At 34.7% G+C, this 17652-nt stretch overlaps 1 protein-coding gene across 1 annotated transcript in view; it reads left to right on the top strand.

The window, feature by feature from the left end:
• The first annotated feature begins 271 nt into the window (after nt 1–271).
• LOC132560333 (voltage-dependent calcium channel subunit alpha-2/delta-3-like) overlaps nt 272–17652 on the top strand; it is a 173708-nt gene continuing 156327 nt past the window's right edge. Inside the window, exons 1-2 of the mRNA XM_060225006.1 lie at nt 272–275; nt 961–1096. Coding sequence (XP_060080989.1) covers nt 272–275; nt 961–1096 — 140 coding nt within the window. The remainder of the gene's footprint in view (nt 276–960; nt 1097–17652) is intronic.

Here is a 17652-nt window from a genome sequence, read left to right as displayed (position 1 = left end):
CTGAATCCAGCTGTTTATTTTACAGCGAAGCAATCATTGGTGCAGGTCTTCAGTGTTTACATAATTACAGATCAATATTGGAGAGGAAGAACTGGCGTTAGAGAGATAGATACAATGCTTTAGTGCTGTTTCTAGAATCATCATAGTAGATAGTACTGTAGATTGTTATCAATCTTCTGATCTTGGTAATGTTGAGAGACTGAAGCCAGTTTTAATCAATGGATAAGCCCTGCCACATCCCTGTGTGTCAGTGACAATGGTATGTTCCATGATGGGTATATGATGCCAGTACTGTGATCCACTCCAGCATGTATAGTCTTATAGGTACCAACAAAGGTTCTGCTTACATACAGTATCATACAATAGATTGGTGTTAGTTATTCATGAGTATGTATCACTTGACAGAGGAGAGTTCCAAACCTATCCTACTATGACAGTGTGGGGTGGAAACTTCCCAGAAAGCGTACAAATCTCTCACCATTGCTGTCGGGACTTACTGCAACTCGCTGTCACAAATCTAAGACTTTCGGTGACTGAGAGTCTTCCTGATTTGGTTTATAACAACACATGTTTGACAGGAATTGTTTCAACAATTTTCACCTCACAGATATCATGGATTCTCAATAACTTCAGCAATCAGAGGTTTTCAACTTAAGAGACTTTGGAGATACATTGCCTTGTTTTTCACAAATTTAATTAGAATTGTGGTATTTGTTAATGCTTGTGCTTGCCGACTGCAGGAGTGATGACTTTTGTAACATTCCTCCTTACTATCTTTCGTCATTGTGTGTTGGTGATTTGATTGTGTTTTTACGTAGTGACTTTACGCACTCATAGTGATAAAATCAATTTCTAATTTAATTGCGAACTAACTTCTTTGTCTGTTCAATGAAAGAAAGTGACTAATTCAAAAAGAAGGAAAGAAAAAATAGGTGGATAATCGACAAAAAAATACAACAGTTTTCGGGAAAATGCATTCTTGGATAATATGTGCACTGTGTATTTTCTTATTCGTATCTCTGTGGCCTGTCAGTGAGTTAAAACGCCAACACGGCAGAGGTCAAAGACAGAAGAAACTTAACCTCAACGAGGAACTGTAAGTACACGAGACTCTTTATAAATAACGTTTGTCCTTTCTACTTTAACATATTACACAGGTTAATTTTTTTTTATATATCGTTATGTAGCGAACCTTGGGTATCCTGTGTAATATTTAGTTAATCTGCTCTACAGGAGCTGGTGAAATTGAGTATTTGGTGAAGTTATACGCATCAGTTGTGCTCTTCGTACAAAAATATATGAGTAGCGTACATGTAATTAAGGTCTGGTTTTCATTATCACATTACATGATGTTGGGATTCATCATCCACATCAATTTAAAACACTATTCTTGGCATCACAATTAATCCAATAAATATTTAAAACTGTGAGCGGTATATAGATCCAATTTATCGTCTTTGTAATATCTATGGTATCAAGATTGCATGCAAATTGTTTGGAGATGAAGTTGATCTGTAGGTAACTCTCGTTATGTACATCTTGCTGTTGCGGAGATGATGGTCACAGTCAGAGGATGGTCAAATTCATATCCTGGTTGCATATAGAGAACAACAGAAATAAAAATGCATAAATGACCATTTAAGAGGATTGTTGATATTTTAAAATAATCTTAACCTTATTTTACAACAATAATATACTAAACACCCCTGTTGTCATTGATGGAATTGTGCAAGTGGTATTGCCGTGGAAGAAAATCAGAGAAACACTGGAAAGTCCACATGATCTAGGGCTGGTTACCCCAAACTTAAAATTAAACCGAGGGATATATAAGGATTATTTAAGGCCAAAATTAAAACATGTAAGACTGAGTGTTAACACAGTAAAACCCCATTAACTTCTCCAACCACAGACACAAGTTATTTCAACATCATCAGATAACAATTTCCAGTCTTCTCGATTGACATATTTAATTTCTTTTTAAAAACGAAAACATGTAAATATTTACAACTCTTGGATAAAATTTTTAAATGTCAGCCAAGAAGTACAGTTTGTTAACTAATTACAAGAAAGAGCATAAGGTATCCTATACTAATATTACAAAAAATATTACAGTTCGAATCAATGTGCCGTTATTCTGTTCCAGCTTAATGTTAGATTCACAGAATAACAAAACAATGCCAATGGTTTTCATTGTAAAGTTCATTGTTTCCTGCTATTGGTTATTAACATACAAAAAACAGGAAGAAAACAGTTGGGAGAAACAACACACAATCTACCTTAATTTTTGTAAATATAAATGAGGAACTTCTGTTTGAAAGGTGCTTCATGTTCCATGTCAATTAAAAATATGAAAGTATATTAGGAATGTGTTGATATAACATCAATAACATAGCAGGTATGAAGTGATATAACTGTTAATTTTATAATTAGAAGTCGCAAAAAATCTATGGTAATATTTACGGAAATGAAATTTGTAATTAGAAATTCTGGTCAGATACCTGTATTAACACATGGTCATGATCAAACTAGTCTGAGGCAGTCATGTGTCACACAGGTGAAAAATATGTCAGCTGTGCTATATTTTTGACAAATTGATATGAATGATAATGTTCAAATAATCAGATCGGTTCAACAAAAGTGGATAATTGAAAGAATAACTGAAATAATTTTAGGTTTAAAAAAAAAAAGAATATATACAAGGACCAAGTGACCAGTCTGACAACTAAAAGTGTTGAGTATTGCAAGATCGTTAAAAGGGATCATCCTAGATCCTCCCACATACTTTTTAGTGAGGTATTCACCACCTACAATGAGAATTCTGTACATTGCATTACAGGCCATATCTGTATTAAGTATCACCAACACTAATGGTGTCTGTGTATGAAGTGTAAGATACAAAGATATCAGTGTATGAGGTGTTAGATACAATGGTGTGAGTGTATGAAGTGTCACATACAATGATGACAGTGTATGAAGTGTTACTTACAATGGTATCAGTGTATGAATTGACACAAACAATGGTGACAGTGTATGAAGTGTCACATACAATGGTATTAGTGTATGAAGTGTCACATACAATGGTATCAGTGTATGAAGTGTTACATACAATGGTATCTGTGTATAAAGTGTCACATACAATGGTATCAGTGTATGAAGTGTCACATACAATGGTATCAGTGTATGAAGTGTCACATACAATGGTATCTGTGTATGAAGTGTCACATACAATGGTGACAGTGTATGAAGTGTCACATACAATGGTGTCTGTGTATGAAGTGTAAGATACAATGATATCAGTGTATGAGGTGTTAGATACAATGGTGTGAGTGTATGTAGTGTCACATACAATGGTGACAGTGTATGAAGTGTTACATACAATGGTATCAGTGTATGAATTGACACAAACAATGGTGACAGTGTATGAAGTGTTACATACAATGGTGTCTGTGTATGAAGTGTTACATACAATGGTGACAGTGTATGAAGTGTCACATACAATGGTATTAGTGTATGAAGTGTCACATACAATGGTATCAGTGTATGAAGTGTTACATACAATGGTATCAGTGTATGAATTGACACAAACAATGGTGACAGTGTATGAAGTGTCACATACAATGGTATCAGTGTATGAAGTGTTACATACAATGGTATCTGTGTATTAAGTGTCACATACAATGGGGTCAGTGTATGAAGTGTTACATACAATGGTGTCTGTGTATGAAGTGTTACATACAATGGTATCAGTGTATGAAGTGTTACATACAATGGTATCACAGTATGAAGTATTACATACAATGGTATCAGTGTATGAGGTGTTACATACAATGGTGTCTGTGTATGAAGTGTTACATACAATGGTGACAGTGTATGAAGTCTCACATACAATGGTATCAGTGTATGAAGTGTCACCTACAATGGTGACAGTGTATGAAGTCTCACATACAATAATGCAGGTGTACGAAGTGTCACCTGCCATGATGTTTGCATATAAAGTGTTACATACAATTTTGTCATTGTAAGAAAGTGTTGTATACTATGAAATTTTACATAGGATAGTGCGAAAATTTTAAAATATTAAAATGTATGAATATTTATATACAATGATGAATGAAGTTTCACATAGGTGTTGGAAAATGATTACTATGTAATATGTTGGTGCATATATGTCTACACTGGATCTTAGATTCTAAATCTTTGATATTGATTTGTCCAAACCTTCTTCTAACATATTTAGCAGCTATTGGTCGATAATAATGATGAATAATATCAACAATGGCTGTATGATATAGGACATTGTTCTCGGGGAAGTGAGAGGGATTTAATCACAGCTAATGTATGATCACGAACAGTAACGGCCACTTCCCCGGTGTAACTACCAGCCTAGCAGTCCATGTGTTTACTCTCCTCTCGGTGTCGAAACAATATACCCACAAAGTAATGGCCATTTTACTTTACAAACCCAATATATGTCATGGTTGTCATATTGAACGATGGCCATAATGTCAATAATGTGTGGTGTCCAGGTATTATGGAGTCTACAGCGTATTTGTTATGGATATGTTAAGGGAATTAGTAGCATTACTACAATGAGAGTCTATAGATCCAATCCATCCTCTGTCCAAAACCTGAAAGTTACGGCCATGTTCAGATGTGACCACTGCTCATGCGATCCATTAAACGGGAGGATAAGGTTTCTCAGAAAACTTCCTGATCAATTTATTAGGTGTAGGAATCTGTACTAAAATTAGTCAGCTCATATTTAGCTTTTTAAATTAGGATATAACAGAGTGTAGTTTAATTGCTTTATTAGTGCATTAAAGGGTGTTCTGTAGTTTAACTGTTAAATTATTGCATTATTTGGTGTTCTATAAAATATCTGGTTAATCAGTGTACCAAAATGTGTTTTATAGTTTAGCTCTTAACTTAATATATTACAGGGTGTTCTATAGTTTAGCTCTTAACTAAGTATATTACAGGGTGTTCTATAGTTTAGCTATTAAATTAGTGTATTACAGTGTTTTCTATAAATTAGTTGTTTAATTAGTGTATCACAGGGTGTTCTATAGTTTAGCTGTTTAATTAGTGCATTACAGGGTGTTCTATAGTTTAGCTGTTTAATTAGTGTATCACAGGGTGTTCTATAGTTTAGCTGTTTAATTAGTGTATTACAGGGTGTTCTATAGTTAAGCTGTTTAATTAGTGTATCACAGGGTGTTCTATAGTTTAGCTGTTTAATTAGTGTATTACAGGGTGTTCTATAGTTAAGCTGTTTAATTAGTGTATTACAGGGTGTTCTATAGTTTAGCTGTTTAATTAGTGTATTACAGGGTGTTCTATAGTTTAGCTGTTTAATTAGTGTATTACAGTGTGTTCTATAGTTTAGCTGTTTAATTAGTGTATCACAGGGTGTTCTATAGTTTAGCTGTTTAATTAGTGCATTACAGGGTGTTCTATAGTTTAGCTGTTTAATTAGTGTATTACAGGATGTTCTGTAGTTTAGCTGTTTAACTAGTGTATTACAGGATATTTGAGAGGTTAGCTGTAAATTAGGGCTGCTGAACCATGACCACCCAGGGTAAATATTGATAGTATATCTGCTGAAGTATGACTTGAGATACCGGGTTAATATTGAGACTGTGAGTGCTAGACCATGAATACCCAGGGTAAAATTGTGGCTGTGTCTGCTTGACCATGAATATTTAGGGTAATATTCAGACTGTGAGTGCTGGACCATGGATACCTAGGGTAAATATTGAGGCTTTAACTGCTGGACCATGACTACCCAGGGTAAATATTGAGGCTGTGAGTGCTGGACCATGACTACCCAGTGTAAATACTGCTGGACCATGACTACCCAGGGTAAATATTGAGGCTGACTGCTGGACCATGGATACCAAGGGTAAATATTGATACTATGACTGCTGGACCATGACTACCCAGGGTAAATATTGACGCTTTGACTTCTGGACCATGGATACCAAGGGTAAATATTGAGACTATGAGGGCTGGACTCTGATTTCTCATGTTCTAATGACATCGTAGTGAAACAAAGCTGGTTGAACATGGATGTGGCAGGTGGTCAGTTTTCTGGTTATTGATTGTGTACAAGTCCAGATGATTTGGTCAGTGATCTGTCAGGAACTCTAGACTGAACAGATTACCATTGATGATTAATTAACCGTGAATAAAGCTGTCTGATCAATTGTTACAAGGGCAAGACTTATACAAGACTCTGTATCCTGTATCAAAACAAAACTGGTGGTCAGTATGTGATGGTCAAACTGGTGGTCAGTATGTAATGGTCAAACTGGTGGTCAGTATGTGATGGTCAAACTGGTGGTCAGTATTTATATTGGTCATACTGGTGGTCAGTATGTGATGGTCAAACTGGTGGTCAGTATTTATATTGGTCAAACTGGTGGTCAGTATTTATATTGGTCAAACTGGTGGTCTGTATGTGATGGCCAAATTTGGGGTCAGTATGTGAAGGCCAAACTGGTGGTCAGTGTGTAATGATTGAATTTGTGGTCAGTATGTTATGGCCAAATTTGTGGTCAGTATGTTATGGCCAAACTGATGGTCAGTATTTGAGGATGAAACTGGTGGTCAGTTTATGATGACCAAAGGTGTAGTCAGTCCTTCGATCAGTCCCATACAATTGGTATGTAAATGGTAAGTCCAAACCAACATCAGCTTGTCTACAGTAAGTGTGTTTGTGGTGATACCCAGAATCTTCATTTTTGTCCTTTTTTCTTTTTGCTGGTGTCTTGGACTCCGACAAGTACAACCTTCCTTGTCAACAACTTGTAATGAAGCGTAGAAGTGGTCGCCTTATTTTAGGTGTATTCTCTTTAAACTTAGACAAATTAAATATACCAAAATGTATCTGTGATCTAAGCTCTTCTGACAAAGACTACCTTGGACCTGTAATACTCTTCGGTAAAGCTATGTGTTATTTGGTGAGAGTTTAGTGATTGTGAAGTAACCAAAGGTTTGTCTTCGTCACCTGGGCACTTCTTTCTTACAATTAATGTTCTTTAAATACTTTTAACTATTTGTGTTTTGTATGTTGTATTTTTTACCATCAATGAAGAATGATATAAAACCTGGACTGATCACTGGATATCATTGAGGTTACTTCTCAGTACATTTATATACTGCTACCTATTTGTTTCACTAGGCAGACTGGATTAATCAAGTATTATCATAGTCTACTTCCCTGTTGTATAACTAATGTAAGGTGCTGCTTTTGATTACATTGTGAATCACTCTTTTGACTTTTTATCCACTGAAGACATTACTATTCAACACCTTTACTGGTATTTGAACTGTGATTAATATTGAAAGTGAACTCCAGTAGTTTGTTTCAAGGTACAAAGCCATTTAAATGGATCTTGAAAATACTCTCTCATTTCTTGACAGGAAATTGGATTATGAAAGCTTTTTAGGGAAACCCAATTTGTGTGCTTCTTTTATAAATTAATAAAATTGTTGGGTGAAGATTTACTGTGGCATATTTCTTGTTGCTAAAATTACAACAACTTTTCCCCACATTTTCTTTGCCACAGTACATTTAACATTTTAATTTTAATTCTTTTGTCATCAATCTCATAGTTAATCAGGTTATTTCCTTGGTTTTGATTGGATAATCAGGTTATTTCCTTGGTTCTGATTGGATAATCAGGTTATTTCCTTGGTTTTCATTGGTTATGGGGGATAGTTAACACTGAAACAGACCCGTACATGATTTAAAAAATTTCAGCTTGAGAGTAGCATTTGGAGGATTTTTGTTGCAGTTAATGTTTTTTGTATAACCTTTCTATGTTTTTTGTGTTTCTTTTTTTAAATAAGTAAGGAATATTATTCCTAATTTATAAAGTAGTCAACGGCAAGCCTTACCAGTAAAGAATATTCTACCTAAAATACCAGACAACAAACCCTACCACTAAAGAATATTCTACCTAAAATAGCAACAACAAACACTACCACTAAAGAATATTCTACCTAAAATACCTGACAACAAACCCTGCCAGTAAAGAATATTCTACCTTAAATAGCAGACAACAAACTCTATCAGGAAAGAATATTCTATCTAAAACACCAGACAACAAACCCTACCTGTAAAGAATATTCTACCTAAAATAGCAACAGCAAAAACTACCAGTAAAGAATATTCTACCTAAAATACCAACAACAAACCCTACCTGTAAAGAATATTCTACCTAAAATACAGGACAACAAGCTATCAGTAAAGAATATTCTACCTAAAATACCTGACAACAAACCCTGCCAGTCAAGAATATTCTATCTAAAATACCAACAACAAACCCTGCCGGTCAAGAATATTCTACCTAAAATACTGACAACGAACCCTACCAGTAAAGAATGTTCTACCTAAAATACTGACAACCAACACTACCAGTAAAGAATGTTCTACCTAAAATACTGACAACAAACCCTACCAGTAAAGAATTTTCTACCTAAAATACTGACAACCAACACTACTAGTAAAGAATGTGAAAAAAATAGAAAAAGCTTCTTCAGAATGAAGAGGCGTTGTTTAATGTTATTTCACTTGGAATATATGGGAAAGAAAACGGTAATGAGTATGGAATAAAAACGTAAACAATACCAGACCATTAGGCCTGTTATATTTAAAAAAAATTCTGACCTGTATTGAATTAAGCCAATATGAAAACTAACAAACTCAAAAAGGCAGTCTTCGGTTATGTATGGATTTTCTCTGAATTTGTTCCGGATCATTAATGACTAGAATGCTGTGTATAATCCCCAAGGGGGCAGAGGGATGGTTACCATGAAAATGAATATAGATAAGACATTAAAATTAAGCATTTTCAATAGAATTGGCTATGAATCATCGGAATGATTTTGTGCCAAAATACACAGATCTTACTACTGAGCTGTAATAATTCATATTTGGATAAAAAATGTTTTTTGCTTTTTGCCATAATCAGCAGAATATCCAGAGTGTAATGTAAGTCCTCTGGGCCTTTTGTTTATCTTTCAAAAACAATGAATCAATTTTACTGTGTGTGTGGGCTTCTGTTTTTTCACTTGGGTATATTGTTTCATGAGGCAGGTTTGCTTCTCAGCCAAAAGTAGTCGATAAGTTCTGCTGTGTTGTTACACTAGTATGTGTACATGCCAGTAAATGTAATACTAAACACATGGTTTGAAATGTTACATGGAATCACCAGCACCACCAAGTCTTCAATCTTTATCAGATGAGTTACTGTTAGTTCAGCGTGGAATCACCAGCACCACCAAGTCTTCAATCCTTATCAGATGAGTTACTGTTAGTTCAGCGTGGAATCACCAGCACCACCAAGTCTCCAATCTTTATCAGATGAGTTACTGTTAGTTCAGCGTGGAATCACCAGCACCACCAAGTCTTCAATCTTTATCAGATGAGTTACTGTTAGTTCAGCGTGGAATCACCAGCACCACCAAGTCTTCAATCTTTATCAGATGAGTTACTGTTAGTTCAGCGTGGAATCACCAGCACCACCAAGTCTTCAATCCTTATCAGATGAGTTACTGTTAGTTCAGCATGGAATCACCAGCACCACCAAGTCTCCAATCTTTATCAGATGAGTTACTGTTAGTTCAGCGTGGAATCACCAGCACCACCAAGTCTCCAATCTTTATCAGATGAGCTACTGTTAGTTCAGCTTTGATAAATAATGACAATATCAGTACTTAGGAGTCAATGACTTAAAAAAATATGGTAGAAGGCATTGTTACTGTCTTTGTCTATCCTTCCTTCCTTCCCATCTATCTTGAACAACGTCATTAGCTTTATTACCCATCAAACTAAATACATTACTTGGCCTTCCCATAGTTCTCCACATTGGTAGGGCAAAGGTCACTGCTGAAAAATCTTCACAATATCTGAATGTCCTTTGATCTTTTCAAATATTACACTGTGTTCTCTCAAATGACCAAATGTTGCTTGAAATTTGTTTAGGTTTTAAGGTCAAACTTGCCAGTGTCTCTGTTATAAAAGATAATAAATGAGCTTGTGTATAAAATCTCAATTCCCTTTGGATAACCAAGCTAAAAATGTATAGTTTTCTTATTACCAAAATTTCTTCCATAGAAAGACTTAATCACCAGGTTTCTTATCAAAATATCCAATCTTGGAAAGAAATTTATTCTTGCACAATAAACTTGATGTGAAAATGAAAGTATTTGTATGGAATTTTGATTTAGGTCAGTGGAAGTCATAGGTCAAGATTATCCAGTGTTTCATTTTTTTTTTAGCTTTATGACATTTTACTTACAAAAAATAACATTGGCCTTTATCTAAGATCACAGGAGATGGGTATAATAGTATAAAATTTCCAACCAAATTAGAGCTTAAATCCTAGAACCCTGAAATTTAGGTCATAACTTCATGGCACTTTACAGATGTTACTAATTTATTGATTATTGATCCCTTCTAGGATTGTAAAGTACATCAATTCATTTCAATATTTAATAAATTATCATATTACCTTATGTTTGTTACTTTGATTTACATTACAAAAATTATGAAAAAAGAATTTCATACAATATAGTGTTGAATATTGTGATCCTGAATATCTGACTGATGTGTATAAAATCTTTATTTGGATTTATAGATGGGTTTTGTGGAGTCTTGGAATGCTTCCTCCTCTAGTCTCCCAATTTTCTATGTCTACTGTAGCCGAGTGATTTTAGTACTGGACATTATGCCCATCAATCGGCCATCTGCAGGTCTACCAACTGTCCCTAGTGATCGTTGTATTCCGCAGTCACCTGATCAATGTGTAAATTGAGCGCTTTCCCACTTAGTATGGGACGGCATTTCATTTTGTATGTCGTTTAAGTAGACAATGATGGAGTCATTGGAACACTTGTTTTACTAGGAGTGTGTGTGTGCTTCCGTTTCTGTCCATGTATCCAGTCATTGTTGAAAGTTCAAGTAATTTAACATCACATGTTAACAAAAAACTGATTATTATATTATTTTATCAATTCAAAAATGGCATGGATCAGAGATCATACACTTTTTTTTGTATAATTGAAAATTCAAATGATGTTCATGTAAAATTGAAAAAAAACATCAACAGCAGGCCATTAAAGGAATTGATTTCATAATGTTTGCCAAAAAATGATCGTGAACATCAATGAAGTACAATGAATAAATTATCAGGCAGATTTCAAAAACAGGAGAAAAATTTCTCTTAAGATATTTCATTGCATATGTTAGTGAGACTATTGAAGTATCTTGTGATGAAATATGACTTCACAGAGATATTTTTCAGGAGGAAATTCACCAGAGATATTTTGCTTGATGAAAATTCCATGGTGGTATTTTCTAGTGATGAAACTCAGTTGAAATATTTTCTAGTGATGAAATTTGATGGTTATATTTCAAAGTGATGGAACTTGATGAAAGTATTTTGTAGTGATGAAAATCGATGGCAGTATTTTATAGTGATGAAACTTAATGGAGGTATTTGTAGTATTGATACTGGATGGGGAACTATTTTGTAGAGATGAAAATTGATGGATGCATATTTAGCCATCGTGCTTTGTCCATTGTCATGCACCGTGCAAAGTGCATAATCTTTTTGTTTAAAACTCTACCCCTCTTTCATACCTGGATGGATTTCAAATATGTTTTGTCTGATGCATCATTTCCTAATTCAGAACTTTGATTCGACCCCAAGGGGTCGAGGGACATGGGTCCAAAGGGGGAAGTCCTGAAATTAGATTTAAAACTTTACCCTTCCTTTCTGCCTGGGTGGATTTCAACTGATTCCTCAGTTAGGGTAGGCAATTATTTCTTAAATTCAGAAATTTGATTTCATTTGGTACCCCAAAAGGAGAAGTTAGTCAATATTTTGTTTCAAAATACTACTCTTTCTTAATGCTTGAATGGATTTCAAACAAATTTGATCTGAAATGTCATGAGAGTTGAGAATCATTTCTTAAATTTAGAAACTTGATTATATCCCTAGGAATCAAAGGGAGGAGGGGATGGTCCTCAAATGGGAAAGTTGGTCAATATTTTGCTTCAAAATGCTACTCTTCATGCTGGAAGGGATTTAATCATATTTGGTCTGAAACATCAGGATTGATGACAGTTGTGCAATGCATATATAAAGAATTTGATTACAGGTTTGCAAAAAATGTCTTGATAAACCAACAATATCTTCTCTGTAAGCTGTAGAGTAGTTGAGCAATTTATTTTAGGCCGTTTTGGTCTCTTTCATATATAGGTCTTTATAGTCAGATGACCGCTAAGGCCTTTGAGCCTCTTGTGCTGTGATGAAAGTTGATTGAGTTATTTTCTGTATATAAATCTAAAGTTTATGTATCTTATGGCATTTGATCAGATGTTTAATGACAGACTAACAAAAGTGAGATGTAAGTTAAGGCTTATGTTTAATCAATACTTTACATGTATCAACCCAGTAACACATTATAGGACCATGGATTATAAAATCATTACAGTGCGCAATTTCATGATTCAGATAATTTTTGACAGTTAGTCCATCAGAATTAAACCCCAAATACTCTTTGAATATACATCGTTATCAATGGTTTTGTTTTGTTTTTTTTTTTTTATGAAAAGTGTAATTTGTGGTTTGTCTTCAGATTGGACGTTGTGATTGGTGATTGTATCTCATTGATGATTGCTGTTGGTGGTTTGTGTTTTAAAGATTGCTGTTGGTGGTTTGTGTTTTGTTTTGAAGTTTGTGATTGGTGGTTTGTGTTTTAAAGATTGTGATCAGTGGTTTGTGTTTTGTTTTGAAGATTGTGATTGGTGGTTTGTGTTTTGTTTTGAAGTTTGTGATTGGTGGTTTTTGTTTTGAAGATTGTGATTAGTGGTTTGTGTTTTGTTTTGAAGTTTGTGATTGGTGGTTTGTGTTTTGTTTTGAAGTTTGTGATTGGTGGTTTGTGTTTTGAAGTTTGTGATTAGTGGTTTGTGTTTTGAAGTTTGTGATTGGTGGTTTGTGTTTTGTTTTGAAGATTGCGATTAGTGGTTTGTGTTTTGAAGTTTGTGATTAGTGGTTTGTGTTTTGAAGTTTGTGATTGGTGGTTTGTGTTTTGTTTTGAAGATTGTGATTAGTGGTTTGTGTTTTGTTTTGAAGTTTGTGATTGGTGGTTTGTGTTTTGAAGTTTGTGATTAGTGGTTTGTGTTTTGAAGTTTGTGATTGGTGGTTTGTGTTTTGTTTTGAAGATTGCGATTAGTGGTTTGTGTTTTGAAGAGTGTGATTGTTGGTTTGTGTTTTGTTTTGAAGTTTGTGATTGGTGGTTTGTGTTTTAAAGATTGTGATTAGTGGTTTGTGTTTTGTTTTGAAGTTTGTGATTGGTGGTTTGTGTTTTGAAGTTGGTGATTGGTGGTTTGTGTTTAGTTTTGAAGATTGTGATTGGTAGTTTGTGTTTTGAAGATTGTGATTGGTGGTTTGATTTTTGTTTTGAAGATTGTGATTGGTGGTTTGTGTTTTGTTTTGAAGATTGTGATTAGTGGTTTGTGTTTTGAAGTTTGTGATTAGTGGTTTGTGTTTAGTTTTGAAGATTGTGATTGGTAGTTTGTGTTTTGAAGATTGTGATTGGTGGTTTGATTTTTGTTTTGAAGATTGTGATTAGTGGTTTGTGTTTTAAAGATTGTGATTAGTGGTTTGTGTTTAGTTTTGAAGATTGTGATTGGTGGTTTGTGTTTTGAAGTTGGTGATTAGTGGTTTGTGTTTTGAAGATTGTGATTAGTGGTTTGTGTTTAGTTTTGAAGTTTGTGAATGATGGTTTTTGTTTTGAAGATTGCGATTAGTGGTTTGTGTTTTGTTTTGAAGTTTGTGATTGGTGGTTTGTGTTTTGAAGTTTGTGATTAGTGGTTTGTGTTTAGTTTTGAAGATTGTGATTGGTGGTTTGTGTTTTGTTTTGAAGTTTGTGATTGGTGGTTTGTGTTTTGAAGATTGTGATTAGTGGTTTGTGTTTTGTTTTGAAGTTTGTGATTGGTGGTTTGTGTTTTGAAGTTGGTGATTTGTGGTTTGTGTTTTGAAGTTTGTGATTAGTGGTTTGTGTTTAGTTTTGAAGATTGTGATTGGTGGTTTGTGTTTTGTTTTGAAGTTTGTGATTGGTGGTTTGTGTTTTAAAGATTGTGATTGGTGGTTTGTGTTTAGTTTTGAAGTTTGTGAATGGTGGTTTTTGTTTTGAAGATTGCGATTAGTGGTTTGTGTTTTGTTTTGAAGTTTGTGATTGGTGGTTTGTGTTTTGAAGTTTGTGATTAGTGGTTTGTGTTTAGTTTTGAAGATTGTGATTGGTGGTTTGTGTTTTGTTTTGAAGTTTGTGATTGGTGGTTTGTGTTTTGAAGATTGTGATTAGTGGTTTGTGTTTTGTTTTGAAGTTTGTGATTGGTGGTTTGTGTTTTGAAGTTTGTGATTAGTGGTTTGTGTTTAGTTTTGAAGATTGTGATTGGTGGTTTGTGTTTTGTTTTGAAGTTTGTGATTGGTGGTTTGTGTTTTGAAGATTGTGATTAGTGGTTTGTGTTTTGTTTTGAAGTTTGTGATTAGTGGTTTGTGTTTTGAAGTTTGTGATTGGTGGTTTGTGTTTTGAAGTTGGTGATTAGTGGTTTGTGATTTGAGGTTTGTGATTGGTGGTTTGTGTTTTGTTTTGAAGATTGCGATTAGTGGTTTGTGTTTTGAAGATTGTGATTGGTGGTTTGTGTTTTGTTTTGAAGTTTGTGATTGGTGGTTTGTGTTTTAAAGATTGTGATTAGTGGTTTGTGTTTTGTTTTGAAGTTTGTGATTGGTGGTTTGTGTTTTGAAGTTTGTGATTAGTGGTTTGTGTTTTGAAGTTGGTGATTAGTGGTTTGTGATTTGAGGTTTGTGATTGGTGGTTTGTGTTTTGTTTTGAAGATTGCGATTAGTGGTTTGTGTTTTGAAGATTGTGATTGGTGGTTTGTGTTTTGTTTTGAAGTTTGTGATTGGTGGTTTGTGTTTTAAAGATTGTGATTAGTGGTTTGTGTTTTGTTTTGAAGTTTGTGATTGGTGGTTTGTGTTTTGAAGTTTGTGATTAGTGGTTTGTGTTTAGTTTTGAAGATTGTGATTGGTGGTTTGTGTTTTGAAGTTGGTGATTGGTGGTTTGTGTTTTGAAGATTGTGATTAGTGGTTTGTGTTTAGTTTTGAAGTTTGTGAATGGTGGTTTTTGTTTTGAAGATTGCGATTAGTGGTTTGTGTTTTGAAGATTATGATTAGTGGTTTGTGTTTTGAAAATTGTGATTGGTGGTTTGTGTTCTGTTTTGAAGTTTGTGATTGGTGGGTTTTGTTTTGAAGATTGTGATTGGTGGTTTGTGTTCTATTTTGTGATATCAGGTTTTTAACATGCTTAACTGTTTGTAGGTTTGTCATACTCCTGTGGGTTTGTGCATTTTTCATGTCTTGGAAGTCACAATTGATTTCATTGTGCCATCATACATTCAATATATATATACTGTATCAAATGTATGTGTGTATTATAACAGGATATAGTTTCAGTAGATATGATCTTGATAAATGACTAATTATCTGAACCTGTTTTTTTTTTCATCCATATTTCATTAATCTATCAATGTGTTTTGTGAAAACAATTTAAAACAATTGTTATAAAATGGAACACTGTATTTTTTATTTTCAATAGCACACAATATTGCATTTTGGCTCAAACATTAAGATAATATCAGAATTATGCTATTCGAACCAACATGGGTTTCCCTCTAGTGTCCCATTAATGTCCCTGTGCTGTCCCTTTGAATCTTTGTACTATTCTTCAAGTGTCCCTCTAATATCCCTCTGATGACCCTTTTTTGCTCCTCAAGTGTCTTTCTACTGTCCCTGGGTGTCCCTCTACCATTCCTCAAGTGTCCCTCTGATGTCCCTCTAATGTGGCTCCCTCTATAATTTATTTCTGATGTTGGTCTCCTGTTCTTCAAGTGACACTCTAATGTCCCTCTTATATTCCTCAAGTGTTCCTCTACTGTCCCTCTAGAATTCCTCTAGTGTTCCTCAAGTGTCCCCCTTATATCACTCTGATGTCCTTCTCCTGTTCCTTAAGTGTTCCTCTACTGTCCCTCTAGAATTCCTCTAGTGTTCCTCAAGTGTCCCCCTAATATCACTCTGATGTCCTTCTCCTGTTCCTTAAGTGTTTCTCTGGTATCCTACTGTTCCTCAAGTGTCCCCCTAATATCACTCTGATGTCCTTCTCCTGTTCCTTAAGTGTTTCTCTGGTATCCTACTATTCCTCAAGTGTTCCCCTAATATCACTCTGATGTCCTTCTCCTGTTCCTTAAGTGTTTCTCTGGTATCCTACTGTTCCTCAAGTGTTCCTTCACTGTTATACTTGTTCCTATGAGAAGTAGATTGGCCACTGGAATGGAGCTCAACATCAGAGCACTGTGAAGTGTTTGTTGTTATAATCTTCTGTCATTTCCCTGAAATAATTACTTTCTGATGTTACAAGATTATCTAGTACAGCACCAGTTAAAACATCACCAAAGGAATGACCTAACACCTTCAACAGTATCTATACAGACCAAACCAGTCTCCCATGTTGATGCTTTCCCAACTTTCATCGGTGATTGATAAGGCATTTTAAAATGGTGTGACAATAAATAGCACATCATGCTTAAAGATGGTGTTTTTGATCTGTATTTTTTGTTGTGTAAAATGGATTTTGTCTGATGTGTTCAGGTTTTTCAGCTAAGGACATTACTGTTGTTCAAATGTTAAACAAAGGTTTATATAGGTCAGGAAGCACTGGCCTACTGAAGCATACAATGTCTATACATACACATGTCTAATCCCTATATTCCTAACTACAAGGAAGCTTTTTGTGTTGCTACCAAGGTACATATATGGTGATTCATCGATTAAACAAAACCATATATACATATATATATACGTGTGTGGCGTATTTGTTGTTTGATTAGGAATTACCTAAAGGTAAAATTGTCATGTATTACATTCATTTGTGAGTCAAATTTCCAGAATCATTTGTTACATAAATGTCATGAAAGTCATGCTGATAGAACATTACTGCTGATAAGAGTAATCAGTGCTTTACCAAAATATATGGCTGGATAGAAAAATCTCTGTTGACTTTCTGGAACCTAAGGCTTTATCAAGCATAAGAGTAGGACAGAGAAATTTCTATCAATGGTAGAGATACTTGACTGTCAAACCTGAGACTTTCCCAAGCTTAGGGAAGGACTGAGAAATTTCTATCAAAGTTGGAGATTCTTTACTGTCAAACCTGAGACTTTCCCTTGATAGAGAGTGGGATAGAGAAATTTCTATCAAAGTTGGAGATTCTTTACTGTCAAACCTGAGACTTTCCCTAGCTAGAGAGTGGGAGAGAGAAATTTCTATCGAAGTTGGAGATTCTTTACTGTCAAACCTGAGACTTTCCCTAGCTAGAGAGTGGGATAGAGAAATTTCTATCAAAGTTGGAGATTCTTTACCGTCAAACCTGAGACTTTCCCTAGCTAGAGAGTGGGATAGAGAAATTTCTATCAAAGTTGGAGATTCTTTACTGTCAAACCTGAGACTTTCCCTAGATAGAGAGTGGGATAGAGAAATTTCTATCAAAGTTGGAGATTTTTTACTGTCAAACCTGAGACTT

This window comes from Ylistrum balloti, unplaced genomic scaffold, assembly GCF_031769215.1.
Source record: "Ylistrum balloti isolate Yb309-2 unplaced genomic scaffold, AGI_CSIRO_Ybal_v1 Utg371048, whole genome shotgun sequence".
NCBI classification, from domain to species: domain Eukaryota; kingdom Metazoa; phylum Mollusca; class Bivalvia; order Pectinida; family Pectinidae; genus Ylistrum; species Ylistrum balloti.
Note: the sequence above shows the minus strand (reverse complement) of the source record. Positions and strands in the feature narration are given on the sequence as shown.